Source organism: Grampus griseus (genome assembly GCF_964374135.1).
Source record: "Grampus griseus genome assembly, chromosome: 19".
In the NCBI taxonomy this organism is placed as follows: Eukaryota; Metazoa; Chordata; class Mammalia; order Artiodactyla; family Delphinidae; genus Grampus; species Grampus griseus.
Genome location: NC_139013.1, coordinates 881811 through 904990, shown reverse-complemented (window position 1 = coordinate 904990; position 23180 = coordinate 881811). Strand labels below are relative to the sequence as shown.

The 23180-nt window shown below is 42.5% G+C and overlaps 1 protein-coding gene across 1 annotated transcript; it reads right to left on the bottom strand.

The window, feature by feature from the left end:
- Positions 1-12598: 12598 nt before the first annotated feature.
- Positions 12599-13592, bottom strand: LOC309837093 (fructose-2,6-bisphosphatase TIGAR-like). The gene is given in 2 exon segments (XM_082677444.1): positions 12599-12998; positions 13001-13592. Coding segments are annotated over 2 exon segments (936 nt in total). The 5' UTR covers positions 13577-13592; the 3' UTR covers positions 12599-12638.
- Positions 13593-23180: the final 9588 nt, after the last annotated feature.

Here is a 23180-nt window from a genome sequence, read left to right as displayed (position 1 = left end):
ACAATGTTCCAGTCCCTATAGCTATGAAGGATGAGCAGGTGCAGAAATTCTCATGGCCTCCAGAACTGTGTATTTTGTGTAGGGAGGCTGTTGCGAGAGGAAAAATTTATAAATGTTCTGTGGATTCCTGTAGCATGTGTGCGTGTTCACCTCAAATCTCTTGCTGTGTAGGAAAATGAGGATGGTGAAGATGAGTTGTGCCCTTTGTAACCCAGCCTTCATTCCCATTGAATTTGGTGGAAATTGCCTTGTTGCTTCTGATATTTGCCACCACTAAGGCAAGGTATCCCTCCCAGACATGAGGAAAGAGTTGGTGGAATCAGTAGAGGTTTGCCAAACTAATTTTCCAGAATTGTAGGAAATCTAGCTTTCTGTTTTGAATCATATTTTCAGAGCTTTAGTAAGGTATAAGTGACATACAACAAACTGATTATATTTAAACTTAACATTTTGACAAGTTTTGACATTCATGTAAATCCATAAAAGCACCACCACAATCATAATAATGAGCCTCTCCATCATCCTCTGTTTTACTTCATGCCCTTTAATAATGTCTCCTTCTGTACTATCTCTGCTCTCCAGGCAAGCATTTGTTTACTTTCCATTATAATAGATTAGCTTCCATTTTAGAATTGTATATGATTCTACTCATAAAGTGTTTACACTTTTTTTCCTTTGAGTAGCCTCATGTGGCTTACTCATTTTGATAGTCATCAATGGTGCTTAAATGAGTAGTTGTTTTTTTTTTTTTTTGTATTGCTTAGAAGTATGACAGTTTGTGGGTGTACCACTATTTGTTTATTCTTTTGTCTTTTTATGCATATTTGAGTTCTTTCCAGTTTCTGATTGTTGCAAATAAACCTGCTAAGATATTTGAATCTAGTTCTTCGCATACATGTTTCATTTATCTTGTGTTAATTTGGCAGTGGGGGGTGGGGTGGAGGTGGAGGCGGGTGCAATGCCTGAGTTACAGGGTAAGTGGGTAGCTAACTTTTTAAGAAATTGCAAATTGTGATCTTTTGTATTCCTGCTAGCAGTGTATGAGACATACAGTTTTTCCATATCCTTGCCAGTAGTGGGTATGGTTAGCCATTGAAAATGTTAACCTTTTTTTTTTTTTTTTTTTTTTACATCTTTATTGGAGTATAATTGCTTTACAATGGTATGTTCGTTTCAGCTTCACAACAAAATGAATCAGTTATATATATACATGTTCCCAAATCTCTTCCCGCTTGCGTCTCCCTCCCTCCCACCCTCCCTATCCCACCCCTCCAGGCGGTCACAAAGCACCAAGCTGATCTCCCTGTGCTATGCGGCTGCTTCCCACTAGCTATCTACCTTACGTTTGGTAGTGTATATATGTCCATGCCTCTCTCTCGCTTTGTCACCGTTTACCCTTCCCCCTCCCCATAGCCTCAAGTCCATTCTCTAGTAAGTCTGTGTCTTTATTCCTGTTTCACCCCTAGGTTTTTCATGACATTTTTTTTCTTAAATTCCATATATATGTGTTAGCATATGGTATTTGTCTCTCTCTTTCTGACTTACTTCACTCTGTATGACAGACTCTAGGTCTATCCACCTCATTACAAATAGCTCAGTTTCGTTTCTTTTTATGGCTGAGTAATATTCCATTGTATATATGTGCCACATCTTCTTTATCCATTCATCCGATGATGGACACTTAGGTTGTTTCCATCTCTGGGCTATTGTAAATAGAGCTGCAATGAACATTTTGGTACATGACTCTTTTTGAATTATGGTTTTCTCAGGGTATATGCCCAGTAGTGGGATTGCTGGGTCATATGGTAGTTCTATTTGTAGTTTTTTAAAGAACCTCCATACTGTTCTCCACAGTGGCTGTATCAATTTACATTCCCACCAACAGTGTAAGAGGGTTCCCTTTTCTCCACACCCTCTCCGGCATTTATTGTTTCTAGATTCTTTGATGATGGCCATTCTGACTGGTGTGAGATGATATCTCATTGTAGTTTTGATTTGCATTTCTCTAATGATTAGTGATGTTGAGCATTCTTTCATGTGTTTGTTGGCACTCTGTATATCTTCTTTGGAGAAATGTCTATTTAGGTCTTCTGCCCATTTTTGGAATGGGTTGTTTGTTTTTTGTTATTAAGCTGCATGAGCTGCTTATAAATTTTGGAGATTAATCCTTTGTCAGTTGCTTCATTTGCAAATATTTTCTCCCATTCTGAGGGTTGTCTTTTGGTCTTCTTTATGGTTTCCTTTGCTGCGTAAAAGCTTTTAAGTTTCATTAGGTCCCATTTGTTTACTTTTGTTTTTATTTCCATTTCTCTAGGAGGTGGGTCAAAAAGGACCTTGCTGTGATTTATGTCATAGAGTGTCCTGCCTATGTTTTCCTCTAAGAGTTTGATAGTTTCTGGCCTTACATTTAGGTCTTTAATCCATTTTGAGCTTATTTTTGTGTATGGTGTTAGGGAGTGATCTAATCTCATACTTTTACATGTAGTTGTCCAGTTTTCCCAGCACCACTTATTGAAGAGGCTGTCTTTTCTCCACTGTACATTCCTGCCTCCTTTGTCAAAGATAAGGTGACCATATGTGCGTGGGTTTATCTCTGGGCTTTCTATCCTGTTCCATTGATCTATATTTCTGTTTCTGTGCCAGTACCATACTGTCTTGATTACTGTAGCTTTGTAGTATAATCTGAAGTCAGGAAGCCTGATTCCTCCAGCTCCATTTTTCGTTCTCAAGATTGCTTTGGCTATTCGGGGTCTTTTGTGTTTCCATACAAATTGTGAAATTTTTTGTTCTAGTTCTCTGAAAAATGCCAGTGGTAGTTTGATAGGGATTGCATTGAATCTGTAGATTGCTTTGGGTAATAGAGTCATTTTCACAATGTTGATTCTTCCAATCCAAGAACATGGTATATCTCTCCATCTATTTGTATCATCTTTAATTTCTTTCATCAGTGTCTTATAATTTTCTGCATACAGGTCTTTTGTCTCCTTAGGTAGGTTTATTCCTAGATATTTTATTCTTTTTGTTGCAATGGTAAATGGGAGTGTTTTCTTGATTTCACTTTCAGATTTTTCATCCTTAGTGTATAGGAATGCCAGAGATTTCTGTGCATTAATTTTGTATTCTGCTACTTTACCAAATTCATTGATTAGCTCTAGTAGTTTTCTGGTAGCATCTTTAGGATTCTCTATGTATAGTATCATGTCATCTGCAAAGAGTGACAGCTTTACTTCTTCTTTTCCGATTTGGATTCCTTTTATTTCCTTTTCTTCTCTGATTGCTGTGGCTAAAACTTCCAAAACTATGTTGAATAAGAGTGGTGAGAGTGGGCAACCTTGTCTTGTTCCTGATCTTAGTGGAAATGCTTTCAGTTTTTCACCATTGAGGACGATGTTGGCTGTGGGTTTGTCATATATGGCCTTTATTATGTTGAGGAAAGTTCCCTCTATGCCTACTTTCTGCAGGGTTTTTATCATAAATGGGTGTTGAATCTTGTCAAAAGCTTTCTCTGCATCTATTGAGATGATCATATGGTTTTTCTCCTTCAATTTGTTAATATGGTGTATCACGTTGATTGATTTGCTTATATTGAAGAATCCTTGCATTCCTGGAATAAACCCCACTTGATCATGGTGTATGATCCGTTTAATGTGCTGTTGGATTCTGTTTGCTAGTATTTTGTTGAGGATTTTTGCATCTATGTTCATCAGTGATATTGGCCTGTAGTTTTCTTTCTTTGTGACATCCTTGTCTGGTTTTGGTATCAGGGTGATGGTGGCCTCGTAGAATGAGTTGGGGAGTATTCCTCCCTCTGCTATATTTTGGAAGAGTTTGAGAAGGATAGGTGATAGCTCTTCTCTAAATGTTTGATAGAATTCACCTGTGAAGCCATCTGGTCCTGGGCTTTTGCTTGTTGGAAGATTTTTAATCACAGTTTCAATTTCAGTGCTTGTGATTGGTCTGTTCATATTTTCTATTTCTTCCTGATTCAGTCTTGGCAGGTTGTGCCTTTCTAAGAATTTGTCCATTTCTTCCATGTTGTCCATTTTATTGGCATAGAATTGCTTGTAGTAATCTCTCATGATCTTTTGTATTTCTGCAGTATCAGTTGTTACTTCTCCTTTTTCATTTCTAATTCTATTGATTTGAGTCTTCTCTCTTTTTTTCCTGATGAGTCTGGCTAATGGTTTATCAATTTTGTTTATCCTTTCAAAGAACCAGCTTTTAGTTTTATTGATCTTTGCTATCGTTTCCTTCATTTCTTTTTCATTTATTTCTGATCTGATTTTTATGATTTCTTTCCTTCTGCTAACTTTGGGGTTTTTTTGTTCTTTCTCTAATTGCTTTAGGTGCAAGGTTAAGTTGTTTATTAGAGATGTTTCCTGTTTCTTAAGGTAGGATTGTATTGCTATAATCTTCCCTCTTAGAACTGCTTTGGCTGCATCCCAAAAATTTTGAGTCGTTGTGTCTCCATTGTCATTTGTTTCTAGGTATTTTTTGATTTCCTCTTTGATTTCTTCAGTGATCACTTCATTATTAAGTAGTGTATTGTTTAGCCTCCATGTGTTTGTATTTTTTACAGATCTTTTCCTGTAATTGATATCTAGTCTCATAGCATTGTGGTCGGAAAAGATACTTGATACAATTTCAATTTTCTTAAATTTACCAAGGCTTGATTTGTGACCCAAGATATGATCTATCCTGAAGAATGTTCCATAAGCACTTGAGAAAAATGTGTATTCTGTTGTTTTTGGATGGAATGTCCTATAAATATCAATTAAGTCCATCTCGTTTAATGTATCATTTAAAGCTTGTGCTTCCTTATTTATTTTCATTTTGGATGATCTGTCCATTGGTGAAAGTGGGGTGTTAAAGTCCCCTACTATGAATGTGTTACTGTCGATTTCCCCTTTTATGGCTGTCAGTATTTGCCTTATGTATTGAGGTGCTCCTATGTTGGGTGCATAAATATTTACAATTGTTGTATCTTCTTCTTGGATCGATCCCTTGATCATTATGTACAGTCCTTCTTTGTCTCTTCTAATAGTCTTTGTTTTAAAGTCTATTTTGTCTGATATGAGAATTGCTACTCCAGCTTTCCTTTGGTTTCCATTTGCATGAAATACCTTTTTCCATCCCCTTACTTTCAGTCTGTATGTGTCTCTAGGTCTGAAGTGGGTCTCCTGTAGACAGCAAATATATGTATCTTGTTTTTGTATCCATTCAGCCAATCTGTGTCTTTTGGTGGGAGCATTTAGTCCATTTACATTTAAGGTAATTATCGATATGTGTGTTCCCATTCCCATTTTCTTAATTGTTTTGGGTTCGTTATTGTAGGTCTTTTCCTTCTTTTGTGTTTCTTGCCTAGAGAAATTCCTTTAGCAGTTGTTGTAGAGCTGGTTTGGTGGTGCTGAACTCTCTCAGCTTTTGCTTGTCTGTAAAGGTTTTAATTTCTCCATCAAATCTGAATGAGATCCTTGCTGGGTAGAGTAATCTTGGTTGCAGGTTTTTCTCCTTCAACGCTTTCAATATGTCCTGCCACTCCCTTCTGGCTTGCAGAGTTTCTGCTGAAAGATCAGCTGTTAACCTTATGGGGATTCCCTTGTGTGTTATTTGTTGTTTTTCCCTTGCTGCTTTTAATATGTTTTCTTTGTATTTAATTTTTGACAGTTTGATTAATATGTGTCTTGGCGTATTTCTCCTTGGATTTATCCTGTATGGGACTCTCTGTGCTTCCTGGACTTGATTAACTATTTCTTTTCCCATATTACGGAAGTTTTCAACTATAATCTCTTCAAATATTTTCTCAGTCCCTTTCTTTTTCTCTTCTTCTTCTGGAACCCCTATAATTAGAATGTTGGTGCATTTAATGTTGTCCCAGAGGTCTCTGAGACTGTCCTCAGTTCTTTTCATTCTTTTTTCTTTATTCTGCTCTGCAGTAGTTATTTCCACTGTTTTATCTTCCAGGTCACTTATCCATTCTTCTGCCTCAGTTATTCTGCTATTGATCCCATCTAGAGTATTTTTCATTTCATTTATTGTGTTGTTCATCATTGTTTGTTTCATCTTTAGTTCTTCTAGGTCCTTGTTAACTGATTCTTGCATCTTGCCTATTCTATTTCCAAGATTTTGGATCATCTTTACTATCATTATTCTGAATTCTTTTTCAGGTAGACTGCCTATTTCCTCTTCATTTGTTAGGTCTGGTGGGTTTTTATCTTGCTCCTTCATCTGCTGTGTGTATTTCTGTCTTTTCATTTTGCTTATCTTACTGTGTTTGGGGTCTCCTTTTTGCAGGCTGAAGGTTCGTAGTTCCTGTTGTTTTTTGTGTCTGTCCCCAGTGGCTAAGGTTGGTTCAGTGGATTGTGTAGGCTTCCTGGTGGAGGGTACTAGTGCCTGTGTTCTGGTGGATGAGGCTGGATCTTGTCTTTCTGGTGGGCGGGTCCACATCTGGTGGTGTGTTTTGGGGTGTCTGTAGACTTATTATGATTTTGGGCAGCCTCTCTGCTAATGGGTGGGGTTGTGTTCCTGTCTTACTAGTTGTTTGGCATAGGATGTCCAGCACTGTACCTTGCTGGTCGTTGAGTGAAGCTGGGTGCTGGCATTGAGATGGAGATCTCTGGGAGATTTTCGCCATTTGATATTATGTGCAGCTGGGAGGCCTCTTGTGGACCAGTGTCCTGAAGTTGGCTCTCCCACCTCAGAGGCACAGCACTAGCTCCTGGCTGCAGCACCAAGAGCCTTTCATCCACAAGCCTCCTTAATTTGGGATGATTCGTTGTCTATTCATGTATTCCACAGATGCAGGGTACATCAAGTTGATTGTGGAGTTTTAATCCGCTGCTTCTGAGGCTGCTGGGAGAGATTTCCCTTTCTCTTCTTTGTTCTCACAGCTCCCAGGGGCTCAGCTTTGGATTTGGCCCTGCCTGTGCGTGTAGGTTGCCGGAGGGCGTCTGTTCTTTGCTCAGACAGGACGGGGTTAAAGAAGCCGCTGATTCGGAGGCTCTGCCTCACTCAGGTCGGGGGGGGGGGGGTAGGGATGGTCACGGAGTGCGGGGCGGGCCTGCGGCGGCAGAGGCCGGTGTGACGTTGCTAGCCTGAAGCGCGCCGTGCATTCTCCCGGGGGAGTTGTTCCTGGATCTCGGGACCCTGGCAGTGGCGGGCTGCACAGGCTCCCCGGAAGGGGGTGTGGATAGTGACCTGTGTTCGCACACAGGCTTCTTGGTGGCGGCAGCAGCGGCCTTAGCGTCTCATGTCTGTCTCTGGGCTCCGCACTTTTAGCCGCGGCTCGCGCCCTTTTCTGGAGCTCTCTTAAGCAGCGTTCTTAATCCCCTCTCCTCGCGCACCAGGAAATAAAGAGGGAAGAAAAAGTCTCTTGCCCCTTCGGCAGGTCCAGCCTTTTCCCCAGACTCCCTCCCGGCTAGCCGCGGTGCACTAACGCCCTGCAGGCTGTGTTCACGCCCCAGCGCTCCGACATAAGCTGGAGCCTCAGCTCCCAGCCCCGCCCGCCCCGTCGGGCGAGCAGACAAGCCTCTCGGCTGGTGAGTGCCGGTCGGCCCCGATCCTCTGCGCTGGAATCTCTCCGCTTTGCCCTCCGCACCCCTGTTGCTGTGCTCTCTTCCGCGGCTCCGAAGCTCCCCCATTCCGCCACCCGCAGTCTCCGCCCGCGAAGGGGCTTCCTAGTGTGTGGACACTTTTCCTCCTTCACAACTCCCTCCCGCTGGTGCAGGACCCGTCCCTATCATTTTGTCTCTGTTTATTTTTTTCTTTTGCCCTAACCAGGTACGTGGGGGGTTCCTTGCCTTTGGGAGGTCTGAGTTCTTCTGCCAGCGTTCAGTAGGTGCTCCGTAGGAGTTGTTCCACGCGTAGATGTATTTCTGGTGTATCTGTGGGGAGGAAGGTGATCTCCGAGTCTTACTCTTCCGCCGTCTTCCCAGAAGTGGGAAGCTGAAAATGTTAACCTTTCAAATAAGTCTGTAACTGTATCCCACTATGGTTTAGTTGCCTTTCCCTGATGTTGCATGATGTTGAGCATTTTTTCATTTGTTTACAGGCATACCTCAGAACTATGATGAGTTGAGTTTTAGACCACTGCAATAAAGCCAGTATCACAATAAAGCAAGTCACATGAAGTTTTTGATTTTCTAGTGCATGTAAAAGTAATGTTTATGCTATACTGTAGTCTGTTAGGTGTACAATAGCATTATGTCTAAAAAAGAATACATACCTTAATTTAAAAATACTTTATTGCTAAAAATGTTGACTGTCATCTGAGCCTTTAGCTAGTTGTAAGGTTTTTGCAGTAGTAACATCAGAGGTCACAGATCACCATAAGAAATATAATAATGATGATAATGTTTGCAGTATTGCAAGAATTACCAATATGTGACACAGACATGAAGCAAGCAAATGCTGTGGAAACATGGCACCAGTAGACTTGCTCAATATAGAGTTGCCAGAAACCTTCAATTAAAAACAAACAAACATCTGCAAAGTGCAGTAAAGCGGAGTGCAATAAAACAAAGTATGCCTGTATTTGCCAGTTTTATGTTGTTTTTGGTAAAATATCTATGCATATCTATTGCTTGTTTTTTAAAACGAAATTTGGGAGAATTTCCTGGTGGTCCAGTGGTTAGGACTGCACTTTCACTGCTGAGGGCCCAGGTTAGGTCAGGGAACTAAGATCCCACAATTTGCAGCCAAAAATAAATATATAAATCAAAAGAATTAAAAACAAAAAAAAGAATTTTGGCAGTTTCTCTCTCTCTCTCTCTCTCTCTCTCTCTCTCTTTCTCTCTCTCTCTTTTTTTAAGGAGACAGGCTTATTATTTATTTTTTATTTTTTTATTTTTTTGTGGTACACGGGCCTCTCACTGCTGTGGCCTCTCCCGTTGCGGAGCACAGGCTCCGGACGTGCAGGCTCAGCGGCCATGGCTCACGGGCCCAGCCGCTCCGTGGCATGTGGGATCCTCCCAGACTGGGGCACGAACCCGTGTCCCCTGCATCAGCAGGCGGACTCTCAACCACTGCGCCACCAGGAAAGCCCTTATTATTTATTTTTATTTTTTTCACACAGTCTTAGTTGCAGCAGGTGGGCTTCTTAGTTGCAGCAAGTGGGCTCCTTTGTTGTGGCATGTGAACTCTTAGTTGCAGCATGCATGTGGGATCTAGTTCCCTGATCAGGTATTGAACCTGGGCTCCCCACATTGCGAGCACATAGTCTTATTTACTGAGACACCAGGGAAGTCCTAGCAGTTTCTCTTTTTTTCTAACAATTAAGAAGATAGTGAAACAACAAAAACTTATGTTGGAACTTTATTCATTCTTCAGTAATGTGACTTCTTTGCTATAAAAATTATTGTTTTTGAATACGGGAGTATTTCATAAATATTTTGTGTACTGTACACAACATAGTGGCCACATACAGCATCTACTTTTTAAGTTTAATTGTTAACATTCTTGATCACTTCTTAGGTCTAGATATTCAGCGCTGTTAAGCCATGATTTGTAGATCTGAATAAATAGGCTTTGAGTGTTCTCATGTGGTTGGTCTTTATTTCCACAGGTCTTAGGACACATTCCACAAAATACGTGTAGTTAAAATTCTGTGTTATAAATTGATTTGAAATAGTTTTTGACTGTGATTATACAAGTATTTATTTCATACAGCATTTAGTTTGTTGTATTTCATTTTCTATTTTAGGTTATTGACATTTTAGCAACTAATGGATCCACTTAAGAAGATACCCTTGACTAACATCTTTCAAGGAGGCATTGTTATTCTAAATTGCATTTGGAAGCCTCATCACACCGTGTATAGAAAGTGGGCCATTTGTTAATCAGAATTTCCCTCCCTTCCCTCCCCTCTCCTCCTCTCCCCTCCTAGTATCACTTAGGGAGACTTGCTTCAGATAATTTATGAATAAGTTAAAACTTCCTCACTGGTCAATCTGCCTAAACCTTGCTCCTTTTCTTCTTATATCCCACCACCTTTCCTTTCTTTTCTTTTCCTCTTCAGTATTCTCCTAACCTGGCTCAAGTAGCTCAGTGTCCTTTTTTTTTTTTTTTTGCCAGGCAGCACCCTAACCAGGGATCAAACCCGAGCCCCCTGCAGTGGAAGTGCGGAGTCCTAACCACTGGACTGCCAAGGAATTCCTGCTCAATGTCCCTTGAACTTGCAATTTCCACATGGAGGAAGCCCTCCTACATGGACACTCAACTTGGTTGTGTTCTAATCTCTGGCATTGAAGACTTCCTAAATCCCAGGTTGGAAAAGAAAGTTTATTAGAACATTCATTTCTGTGTACACACAGTCCAGAGATCAGTCACTTCTTTTGACTGAGTTGAGAAAAACAGGAATATCGGTTGAAAAATCTCTTAGATGTTTCCTGAAAAGGATTTGAAGATTAATGAAACTTTATAGAGTTTAAGGATTAAAAACAATACAACCGAAAACAAAAGTTTTGAAAAAGACACTGGAAAATGTAAGAAATTATACTAACCTAGTAAAGGAAAGAAATATTAGACTTCTAATGATTTTGATGTAGTCAGCTCTTTACATTGCTAAACACAATCTTGCTCAAAGCTGTTTTCTCAAGGAAAAATTGAAAAAGTATAATTTTTAATAATGGCATTGACTTCTAGGTTACCAGGTAAGAAGAAACAGGAAACTCTCAGAGCTTTTGCATAATTTTAAGTGTCTTTAAACATTTGGTTTATGTATATAGATATTTATAAATTATATTTTTGAAAGTTTCTACAGTATCCCTACCAGGATGACTTTTTTTTTTTTTTCTGTACGCGGGCCTCTCACTGTTGTGGCCTCTCCCGTTGCGGAGCACAGGCTCCGGATGCGCAGGCTCAGCGGCCATGGCTCACGGGCCCAGCCGCTCCGCGGCATGTGGGATCTTCCCAGATCGGGGCACGAACCCGCATCCCCTGCATCGGCAGGTGGACTCTCAACAACTGCGCCACCAGGGAAGCCCCAGGATGACTTTTTTTTTTAATGTACTACATTCATTTTGTACAATACAGTGGTTACAAGTAACCAGATCTATCTATACATACCAATATAGAGCCCCAAGATATATGTAATAAGTGAAAATACAGAATACAGACAGCTTGATATTTTGTATCAAGACCAGAAACACCAGAATAATACCATTGTTTAAAAACACCAGAACCCTAATGGGTTCCCATAAGGGAACCCATTTTTCCCTCATGACAATAGGTGGCCATGTGAAGGATGGATGGGTATATAGACTCGCGGTGCTGGCTGTCTCTGTAGAGAACAGGAGGGAACAGGACAGCGACAGCTGGTTAAAGGAACTTGGCTTACATCGCAATGTGTTATTTCTTTTTTTAAAAAAGGGGGGGGAATATTACTTCTGGGTGGCAGGGATGTGGACGTTTATTATCTGTCCTTTTTGGTTACTTTCCAACTTTTCGTCTGCAGTGAACTTCCTCTGCGCTCAACCACATGCTCTGCTCCAGCACTGGCACGAACACTGGCAGCTCTGGACACACTAAGGACAGCATGATCCTGAACTTGAAATATGACTACACGTGATTTTAGCCTTAACTGACAGCCTCAGTCCTACCCTCTGTGAGCTGAGACTCACAGCATTCATCAACATGATAATTTAAAAGCAAACTGCATGGAAAACACGTTCTCCATTTACATGAGGGCCTCAGAGCGACCCATCTTTTGTACCGAATTAAGGTAACCAAACTCCCTTTTCTCCAGTGCCATCTGGTGGAAAAGAGAGGAAACCTCATCTGTACCTTCCACAAAAAAAACACGGTTCTTTTCAGTGAAGCCCCTCTTTTATTCTGGGGCTACTGTGAAGCAACCGTTTATTTTCTTTAGTGCCATCTTCAAACTAAATTCCTCAGCCTACAGCTTAGATAAGAAAGATCTGCTCTTTCCTCTTCCTCCCCTCAGATTCCTTCTTTAAAAATTTTGTAATCAGATGATGCTTCTTCCTCACGAGACTATTCTGCAACCACAATCCACATTCATCTGCATCTCAAGTCCTCCAGAGTAAACAATTCCAACAGTTGATTTCTGTATTAAACATTTAGTGTCGTTTGCTTTTACATAAACTGTGACGGCAAGCATTTCTCCTTTAAAGAACTTTTTGAATATAACATATTTTCACATAAATATGGAGTAGAAATTACAAATAGTTCCCTCTTCCAAGAACTGGATGAGACAGTAAAAAAGAAAACATACAGTATCTTACCAAGAGCCAATAAAATAGGCCAGATTTTTCAGACATTAAAGAAAAATACCAAAAAAACCAGGACATTAAAAAAGCAAAAAAAAAAATAGTAACAGGATTATTAATCCCCCAGTTTGCAATACTGAGTTCCTTCATCCATTTACAATCAAGAGATGTCACTGAGCAGGGCAGTAAAATTACCCTGGAAAATTCCAACTGTACTCACAAAAAAGAAGTCAATTCTCAATGGTTTTCCATTAGTGTTTCATGTGGCTCTGATTCCATTCGAGCTTTATAACCTGCTATAATGGACAGCTTTTTAACTGTTTCCAAGTATGCATTAGCAGAGAGTGGAAATAAAGTCAAAGGCACTCCCTCAGAGGCTCACATTTGTTAGATTTCGATGCAGATTTAAATTTAGTGAATTTTGGTCACCCCGGTCAGGTGGCCCTGTAGGTTCACACACACACACTGGGTGGTTGGTTTCACTTCTCCTTTCTCAAAGTTTATGATAAAGACACTCATCCCTGTATTGGGGCTGACTGATGTGAGTTCGGACCTGCTCAGTGTCACCGGGAAGGAACACTTAAGGTCAATCAGGAAATAATCCAACAGGCTTCTCATGTAGGCGCCGTGACTCACAACTAAGACACTGGCCACTAACCCTGGAGCGCTGCTGTCCAAATTAAACTTGGAGGCACAGTTTTTCCCTAAAGGAAATATCTCTGCCAAAGAACTCTCCAAACAGTTGCTCGGGGCTTCTTGGGAAAACTGTTCATTCTGACCTGACCTGCTTCTTTCAGGATCAGCTGACAAAGAAATTCAAAGAAGTCTTTTCCACGCATTTTCACCTGGTCCAAGGTCTCTCTTCCGGGCGGTGTGAACACAGGGCACTCCTGCCCAGCTGCTTTGGCCACGGCCCTTAGCTCACTCAGCGGCCAGCCTTCTGCAACCCCGTATTTACTTTCTCGAAGTCTTGAATCATACTTTACTGTCATATCTTTGCAAAATTTGCTCTTCTCCAAAATTCCATGCACGGTCTGCTTTGTCCTCATGAGGTCACTGGAGAAAATGTGAGTAAACTTCACGTTATTAAGAAATATGCCAGCAGCAGCTGCTTGTTTAAATCCAGTTTCTGAAAGAGGCTCATCTATTCCTTGTCCTTGAAGGATTTTCTCCTTGTTAAGTCTTGTTTCTCCATGCCGGACCACTGTCAGAGCAAAGCGCGTCATCCCGCCAGCGCCGGGACAGAGCGAAGCAAAGGCCGCGTGCGCCGCCCGAACGTCACCCGCACTCCGCACAAGCCACACGGCACTGCCCAGGATGACTTTTTGAACAAACAACAGTAATTTCATAATTTCAATTTTAAAACAGAACGTACATCTTCTACTACCATGGGGAAAAAAATTGTCACAGTATTGTAGTTTATAGAAGACTAAAATTTAATTTCTAAAGATTTGAAATTTACAAATATATTACATTGGGTTTATGGGTCAGCTAAGTTAATATCTCCACAAATAATTGTGTCTGCTCAGTTCAGCATCTTGACACAAAGTGTCCTTCATTCTCTCTCCACCCTCTACCTCAGTTTCCTGAATGCTCACACCCCTTCCCACTACTTATCCTTCACATGTACTTTTCCCTGTCTTTGGTATATTCTTCTCAACGCTCTACAGTTAGTAAGTCACCAAAGAATAAAAGAAATATATCTTCAGAGGATTTTCCCAGAGATTTTAGACTCGGTCAGGTGCACTGGGGTGGTGGTATGACATCAGGCAGGGCCTGACATTTCCTTGTCTCCTTGTCCCGAGCTGTATGCAAGGGGAGCAAGGATAATGCTCATCCTCTGGAGCTGTTAAGACATGCAATGGGCCAGAGCGCATCAGATGTTTTGCACCCAGCTTGTGCTCACATGAATGGCATCTGCTGATGGTTTTGTTAGGCAGTTTTGGCGCGGACTCTTTACAAAGTATTAACTTTGGATGAGTGCCTTCAATAACCCAGACCTCCAGTTTTCTCATCATTAAAAAAGAAAAACATGAATTTGACAATAGAGGAATGCTTACCCTGGAGAATGGTGAAGATTGAAAGAGCTAATGTTTAACATGCTTAATACTAGTGTCTTATGAGTCTGTCTCTTCTGTATAGAATTGATGGTTTTCATGCAGGGAGCACCAGGGAAGTGCTCACTTGTGCCCAGGAGGCCCTTGTTAGGTCTCGAAAAGATGAGAGCCCCAGAGAGCAATTCCCAGGATGCTTTTTCATTCTGGTTTGTCACACAGGTGGAGAGGAATCCTAGTTTCTCATTACTGCTTTTATGTCAGAGATCTGCCTTTTCAGGACATGGACCTTCTCAAAGAAGGAGCCTGGAAACAGGACCGTGTTGGCTGTTGGAAATTATCAAGTTGTTTCCCAGTTGAGCTAGTGTTTTCCAAATCTTCCTGAAACACTTTCTTAGTGGATTCAAGTGTCTGCCTTGCTTGTGACAGTTTCCACCTTACATTCCTTTAGGGTCTGAATCTGCAATTCCTTTCAGTATAGTAAAGTGTGGAGGTTACTGAAGGACTTCAAAGTATTGTTCTCTCTCAATGCTCCTCTTTCTATTACAGATTTTAAAAGTTTCTTAGTTTTCGACTAGGAGCCTCTGTATAGCTTTGAGCTCCCCTCCGCAAAAAAAAAACACAAAAAACCCAAACCCTAAATTATTTCTTATGCCAGCCTAGGAAACAAGAGTCCGCTTCAAGAGGCAAAGAGCTTATTTGAGATCAAAGAATTGCAGTTTGGGGCACACAGGTTTAGGTAGAAACCCAATTATTGTCTCAATTACAGGAGACGGGTTTTTATGGCAAAAAGAGGAAGATGAGGTAAGTTGTGCAAGATGTAATTGAGGGACTTCCCTGGTGGTCCAATGATTAAGACTCTGCGCTCCCAATGCAGGGGCATGGGTTTGATCCCTGGTCAGGGAACTAGATCCGGCATGCTGCAACTAAAAAAGAAAAGAAAGATCCTGTATGCGGCAAAGAAGATCCCGCGTGCCATAGCTAAGACCTGGCGCAACCAAATATGTTTATTTATTTTATATTTATTTATTTATTTAAAAAATAGATGAGGTAATTGATTGGATGATGTGTTCATTGGTAAACAGATGAACTAAAGCTAGGTTTGTACTTCATTGATTATTCAGGTGAAGTGTTGACCTGAAACGAATAGGCTGCCAGATATTTCTCCAGCAAAGATGGGTTTATTTGGGATCAGCTGAGAATTGCAGAGAATCTGCAACCATCGTGAGCCACTTGAAAGCCTCTACCCAGCTAGGGAAGGAGAATGATTTTACAGTAAAGAAAAGGAAGTTGGGAGGGCTGTAGTAAACAGAGTCTGAGGCTTTTCATTGGCTGAGTCCTTGACAAGAAAGAAGAGCAGTCTTTCTTCTTCCTCTTGGGTTCTGCTATCAGTGCAGGTCATGAGAGCTCCCCCTTCTCGTCTCCCAACTCTATTTAATTGAAGTTTCTGTTTTTATTTTATTTTTTAAAATTTTGGCTGGGTTGGGTCTTCGTTGCTGCGTGCAGGCTTTCTCTAGTTGCGGCGAGCGGGGGCTACTCTTCGTTGCGGTGCGCGGGTTTCGCATTGCGGTGGCTTCTCTTGTTGCGGAGCACAGGCTCTAGGCTCAAGAGCTTCAGTAGTTGCAGCACGTGGGCTCAGTAGTTGTGGCTCTTGGGCTTTAGAGCACAGGCTCAGTAGTTGTGGCGCACGGGCTTAGTTTCTCCGCGGCATGTGGGATCTTCCCGAACCAGGGCTCGAACCCGTGTCCCCTGTATTGGCAGGTGGATTCTTAAGCACTGTGCCACCAGAGAAGTCCAAATATTCTGTTTATTAATTTTTCACATTCTCCTCCTTTCCTCCCCACCCCCGTTGCTGCACCAGGAGGGTTGTGGGATCCTAGTTCCCAGACCAGAGACAGAACTGGGCCCTTGGGTGTGAAAGAGCCGAGTCCTAACCACTGGACTGCCAGGAAATTCCCACCTCCCATGTTGATCAGGGTCTTCCTCTGAATGCATCACTGATCATGAGTCAGGTTTTCTAGTTTCAGTGGCTTTTTGTTCCTCTATGTCAGGAAAGACATTTCCTGGGTGCAGTGTCTCAAGTCCGAGGAAAAGTGCACAGATTAGAAACCTATTAAGGTCACATTCAAGTCTTAGGCACTTTTTATCTGAAGTCCATGTTATCAAGATCATAAACATTGGAGATCTTATGAAGCATTATCCTACCACCAAAGTGTTGGTGGCAAACTTCTAACAGGCCTGGTCCAGATATCTTGGGAAAGCTGTGTCATCAGATGTCCTCTGCTTCAATTCTGGGAAATCTTTCCTCTCAGGTCACCAATGATGTGCAGACCCAGTCAGGGTTCAGCACTTTCTTTAGGTGTCATACGAATCCAAGAGTCTGTTCCTTGTAGTTTGGTGACACAAGGGCTGGGTAGCAGTACTTGATAGGGGCCTTCCCAGCCAGATTGAAGAGAGTTCTTCTGGAGGTGTCTTTTCCAATAGATGAAATTTCCAGGTTGCAAAATGTGATGCTTAAGATATTTGTCTCCTGAGGACACACTGTGAAAAGATTGCTCGACCAAAACATGGTTATTTTTAATAGAAGCAATCAGGCCTTTGCTAAATTGGAGTATCTCTTATCAGTTGTGGGTCAAAAGAAGCAGGAGCCAAGTGAATTGTGCATCCTGTGACTATCTCAGAGGGTGAGAGTTTACGAGTCTCAAAGTGGGGGATCTGAGATTTAGAAGGACCAATGGCAATGCTTTTGGCCACGATGTTTGCAGGCCTCTACAAATCTTGCCAACTAAGTTTTAATAAAGTTGTTAGAACATTTGACTAAATCAGAGGATTGAGAGCAGTAAGCACAGTGAAATTATTGTAAAACTGACCAAACAGCACAGACATGTTGAAACACCTGACCAGTAAAATTGTTCCTCAATCACTATGAAGTTCGAGAGGAGTTCCCCAGGTAGGGATAATCTTTTCCAAAAAGACATTAGCCACAGAAGAGGCAGTAGCCTGTCTGCAAGGGAAGGATTCAATCCAGTGTAAAAACATACAGATCATAACTAAAACATACTAGTATCTGTTAGATGGAGGAAGTTGTATGAAATCGTTTTTTGGTTTTTTTTCCCCAGTTGACAGTGTGAAGGAGTTGTTACATTTTGTGGATCAGCATCATCAGCTTCCTGAGGAACCTTTGCTAAAATGGATTATGAGAGTAAATAATTTGGGGGCTATGTGTTTGGTTTCAAGTGTTGCAGAGTGGAAGAGCGTGTTTGGGTTACAGCAGGACTCACAGGTCACTATGAAATAATCACAGATGTCTATATGTGATCCAGACACACAGGAGGTTGTTGCTGAGGGAACAGCCAGCCTGGTGGAAGGATAGAAGCCACTGTAAAGTCTGTTTAGCCTGAGAAGGGGGAAGGTCCATCTCCCCCAGTGTATGCCAGGTGGAGCATCCCAGGCGAAGCAGATGATATGCTTTGTATGCAAGCAGTGTGGAACTGGCTTTATGATGATGGGGATACTCACCGGCTGAATATGCCCATTACCCAGGTCGTGGTAAATGCCGTAGTTCAAGGAGCTCCTTTCGCATGGGCACCCCATATGACCTTGTTGAGAAAACCGAAAACAGTTCAGGGAAACCTTATGGAAATGATTGCTGTCTCAGTTTCCCTTCGTGGGTATTAAAAATGCTGATAAAAACATTATATTAGGGCTTCCCTGGTGGAGCAGTAGTTGAGAGTCCGCCTGCCGATGCAGGGGACACGGGTTCGTGCCCCAGTCCGGGAGGATCCCACATGCTGCGGAGCGGCTGGGCCCGTGAGCCATGGCCGCTGAGCCTGCGCGTCCGGAGCCTGTGCTCCGCAACAGGAGAGGCCACAACAGTGAGAGGCCCGTGTACAGCAAACAAACAAACAAACGAAAAATACATTATATTAATTAATAAGAGATTGAGAAAAGTCCCTTGACTCTCCCCTAGGACTCTCTCCAGTCTCTTATTAATTAACAATGTTTTTTATCAGCATCAAGGGACTCTTGCCAAGAAGGTGAAAATTTTTTTAAAGTTTTTAAGAAATGAGGTGAATAAAGGAAATACTAATATGAGCGAAACAAAGAGGAAATGTAAAGGAACGAGTAATATGACTTGTCCTAGTAGTTTGGAAATCTTTAAATAGGATTTACTTTTTTAAAAAATTAATTATTTATTTATTTTGGGCTGTGTTGGGTCTTCATTTCTGTGCAAGGGCTTTCTCTAGTTGTGGCAAGCGGGGGTCACTCTTAATCACGGTGCGCGGGCCTCTCACTATCGCGGCCTCTCGTTGCGGCACACAGGCTCCAGACGCGCAGACTCAGTAGTTGTGGCTCACGGACCTTGTTGCTCCGCGGCATGTGGGATCTTTCCAGACCAGGGCTTGAACCCGTGTCCCCTGCATTAGCAGGCAGATTCTCAACCACTGCGCCACCAGGGAAGCCCTGTTTGGAAATCTTTAGTTGCTATTAAGAAATGGGATGAATCTAGGGAATTCCCTGGCAGTCCAGTGGTTAGGACTCCGTGCTCTCACTGCCAAGGTCCCAGGTTCAAACACTGGTCAGGGAACTAAGATCCCACAAGCCAAGCGGCGCGGCCAAAAAGAAATGGGTTGAATCTAGCAGATATTGATGGGGTTGAGACAAAAGTTTTAATCCAGCACTACCAAATATTGAGTGGGCCAAATGGACCCCCTTCTGGGACTCAACATTAAATGGCCCCAAACAAGTCTGCTCTATTTACCCCAGTTTGGAGACATTAAAAAAACCCTGAAAGCCAAGATTACTATAAGTACCCTGACCAGCAGTCACTTGGGGCAGTGGTTAGGCAGATTATTCAAGGTAAAGGTCAGGGTCCCTTGGCTTCACCCTTTACTGTGGACCCGAAGCCTTTTGCATAAGAGCGGGTAAGATGGTCAGAGTGGAAAAGATGAAACAGTAGGGAAGGGGGTAGGGCACAATTTTAAACGAATAACATAACCATTGAGAATATGATAAAAACTTGTTAGAACTGACTAGGTCCAAGATGGTGGAAGACTCCACTTCCAGTAGACCTTGAACCTCATTATACACTCATTGTAATACATTGCCATGCTAAATGACATACCCACAGGCACCGGGACCGTTCTGAAGCTGACCGTAAAAGTCCAAAAGGTGGGTGGTGGCCCAATTCCTGGGAATCCTCCCCTTCCTCAAAATAGTTCAAATAATCCTCCCACTCATTAGCCTATGAAATTACCAAGCCCATGAAAACTAACCACCCCGTATTTTGGGGCCACTCTCAAGACTTTTGAGACGGACCATATTCTGTCTATGGAATATGTATCTCTCTAAATAAATCCGCTTCTTACATATCACTTCGTCTCTCACTAAATTCTTTATGCGATGAGACATAAAGAACCTGAGCTTCATTAAGTCCTGAAACAAAGTGTGCGATTTCAATTAAAAGACAGTGGGTTCGGGCTTCTCTCGTGACGCAGTGGTTGAGAGTCTGCCTGCAGATGCAGGGGACACGGGTTCGTGCCCCGGTCTGGGATGATCCCACATGCCGCGGAGCAGCTGGGCCCATGAGCCATGGCCGCTGAGCCTGTGCATCCGGAGCCTGTGCTCCGCAACGGGAGAGGCCACAGCAGTGAGAGGCCCGCGTACCGGAAAAAAAAAAAAAAAAGACAGTGGGTTCAAGTCCCATCTGGGTTGTGCAGTTTCAAAGAGAAGTTTCTAGGATATAAAGTTTTGTCAACTTTACCTCAGTGTTTAATGGAAATGGATATTATGTCTGGCTGGGAAATACTTCCCTTACCTAGAATTGTAAAAACAAAATCTGGATGAAGTCCTCATAGAGACTACGGTTTGTGAAAGGAAAATCAAAACGGAGTTTCTGTTGCTAAGAGACCTCTCTAAAATGGAGCCAGGAGGCCATTAAGGACTTATGACTTATGCATGTCTCAGCCTGGATGGAATCTGACCTTTTGATCACTCATTGCCCTAATGAAGGCATCCAGAATATTTGCCAGAAACTCAAGTTATTTATCGGACCCTTACCCCAAAACAACTCATGATTCTTGCAGGACAGGTATCTCCTGACTCGGGTCAGAGTCCGACACAATTCTCACCAGGCAAATTTTAACAATCTCATGGCTTTTTGTCTTTATAAGCCCCTGACTCCTTCTATTCCCTACTCTTTTTCTCTTGTTGCTGAATGCAAGTTCCTGTACCCAACACACAGTGAGGCCAAGCAAACCAAAACATTGGAGTTTGGAGCAGAGAAAGGTTTATTGCAGGGCCAAGAAAAGAGAATGGGTGGCTTGAGCTCAAAAACCCCCAAATCCCTGATATTTTTGGAGGAGAAGTTTTTTCTTTTAAACTTTTTATTTTATATTGGAGTATAGCCGATTAACAATGTGATAAATTCAGGTGCACAGCAAAGGGACTGAGCCATACATATACACGCATCCATTCTCCCCCAAAATCCCCTCCCATGCAGCCTGCCACATAACATTGAGCAGAATTCCCTGTGCTATACAGTAGGTCCTTGTTGGTTATCCATTTTAAATATAGCAGTGTGTACATGTCTATCCCAAACTCCCGGGGGAGAAGTTTTTATAGGCAAAATTGGGGGTGAGAGCTGCAGGGTGTGTGACTTTCTTCTGACTGGTTGGTAGTGAGGTAACAGGGTGGGAATCTCTGCTCAACCTGAAGTTGCCATCTTCCACCTGGGTGAGGGCCTTAGTTGCTGCAGAAGAACTCAAAGATACTGAGTTCTGCAGCATTATGCAGGATTATGTATATCCCTTGAGCAGCAACCAGGATCTTGCTGCATTGCCGCACTCTTGTTTCTTGACTGCTCTTCCTTTGTTTCTGCATCCCCTCACTTCCATGATTAGCAACAGTTTGAATCTGTTCTTTGGAACTCAGGGAATGTCTAGGAGCCTGAAGGAAGCCTATCTCCTACAAATAAGAAACAGGGGGCACAGAGGGTCCTGCTTGGTTTCAGTACCTTGCCCTATGCATTCCTTCCATTTGGCTGTTCATTGATATCCTTTATCCTATCCTTCAGTAAAGTGGTAAACATAAGTAATGTTTCCCTGTGTTCTGTGAGCCGCTCTAGCAAATAATTTGATCCAAATGGGAGGAGGTCATGGGAACCTCCAATTTGTAGCCAGGTTGGAGAGAAGTTGTGGGTAACTTGGGGACCTACTACTTGAGATTGGTATCTGAAGTGAGCTGCAGTCTCTGGACTGATGTGGTCATAGACTTCTTTCATAAAGAATGTCAAAGGCCAGATTCTGCTCACAGAGATTTATACATGGATGTGACTTGCAGTAATATGAGAACCTGTTGTTTCTAATTTTCTGCCACTCTGAATTGCCAGGGAACCTCCTAGGTAAATGCCCGAATTTCTGGTCCATGTTCCCAAGGAAACAGGCAGCTCCACTTTGCTATTTCTGAAGCTTATCTTCCCATTTCAACAATATCTTTCAATTTTCCCTCTAATCCTTCTTGTGATGGCCTCTCCTCCCAGAGGACTATAGTTTGTCATAGCAGTAATGCAGATGTGACCATCTTACTGGAAGAAGGGAAAGAGGCTTAGATGCTGGTAGAAAAACCTGTCAAAAGGTATGTTTCTGGGTAAGTTGTGGTGAATTAACCCAAGTAAGTCTTTGTAGAAAAGATCCTTGTAGGAAGCATGAAGACGTTTTAGGATATTGTAGGGATACACTATTCTAGGATCCCAGATGAAAAGGAAGTTGAGGGATCTTCAGCATAGGCTCCAAAAGGACCATTCCTCTATCTCCATTTATTATCTGTCTATATCTGTTATGGTGTCACCAGAAGGGGGACCCCTTTCAGGGTCTGAGAGTGCAGTCTTGTCTAACACCCAGAAATGAATTGTCTGAGGAGACACACGTACTGACAAAGCAAAAGACTTTATTGGGGAGGGTCGCCCGGGAGGAGAGCAGCAGGGTAAGGGATCCCAGGAGAACCACTCTGCCATGTGGCTCCCAGTCTCAGGTTTTATGGTGATGGGGTTAACTTTCCAGATTGTCTGTGGCCAGTCATCTTGCTCGTGCCCATATTTAGTCTGGCTCAGGGTCCTTCCTGGTGGGACGTGCATCTCTCAGCCAAGATGGATTCCTGCGTGAGGGTTTCTGTGAAATTGGCAGGACATATGGACTGGCATCTCCTCCCTCCTTTAGGCCCCTTCTGAATTCTTCTGTTTAGTTTTTTTTTTTAACATCTTTATTGGAGTATAATTGCTTTACAATGGTGTGTTAGTTTCTGGTGTATAACAAAGTGAATCAGCTATAGTATATGTATATCCCCATATCTCCTCCCCCTTGCATCTCCCTCCCACCCACCCTATCCCACCCCTCTAGGTGGTCAAAGGTTAGTTTTACAAGACATATTCTGGGCTGGCCTCTCCTCTCTCTCCCTCTTTCTTTTTTTTTTTTTTTTTAAGATCCCATGTATCTTACTTCCCCACCCGAGCCCCCTGCATTGGAAGTGCAGAGTCTCAACCACTGGACCGTCAGGGAAGTCCCCTCTTCCCTCCTTCTGACCTCTCCTGAATTCTCCTGATTTTTGGCAGCAGCACCATGTTCCTTATCAGGACCTCCTGCCGTGAGACAACTCCTGCAAGTAGTTATTATCTATCATGTTTGGCCAAGGCAGGCAGTTTCGGTCAACAGTTCCCTAGCAATGGCATCTTCTCTAAAGTGGAGGTGTTTACCATCATAACGATGTACATAGGTACTTTATTTATTTATTTATTTTGGCGGTATGTGGGCCTCTCTCTGTTGTGGCCTCTCCCGTTGCGGAGCACAGGCTCCGGACGCACAGGCTCAGCGGCCATGGCTCTCCGGCCCAGCCTCTCCGCGGC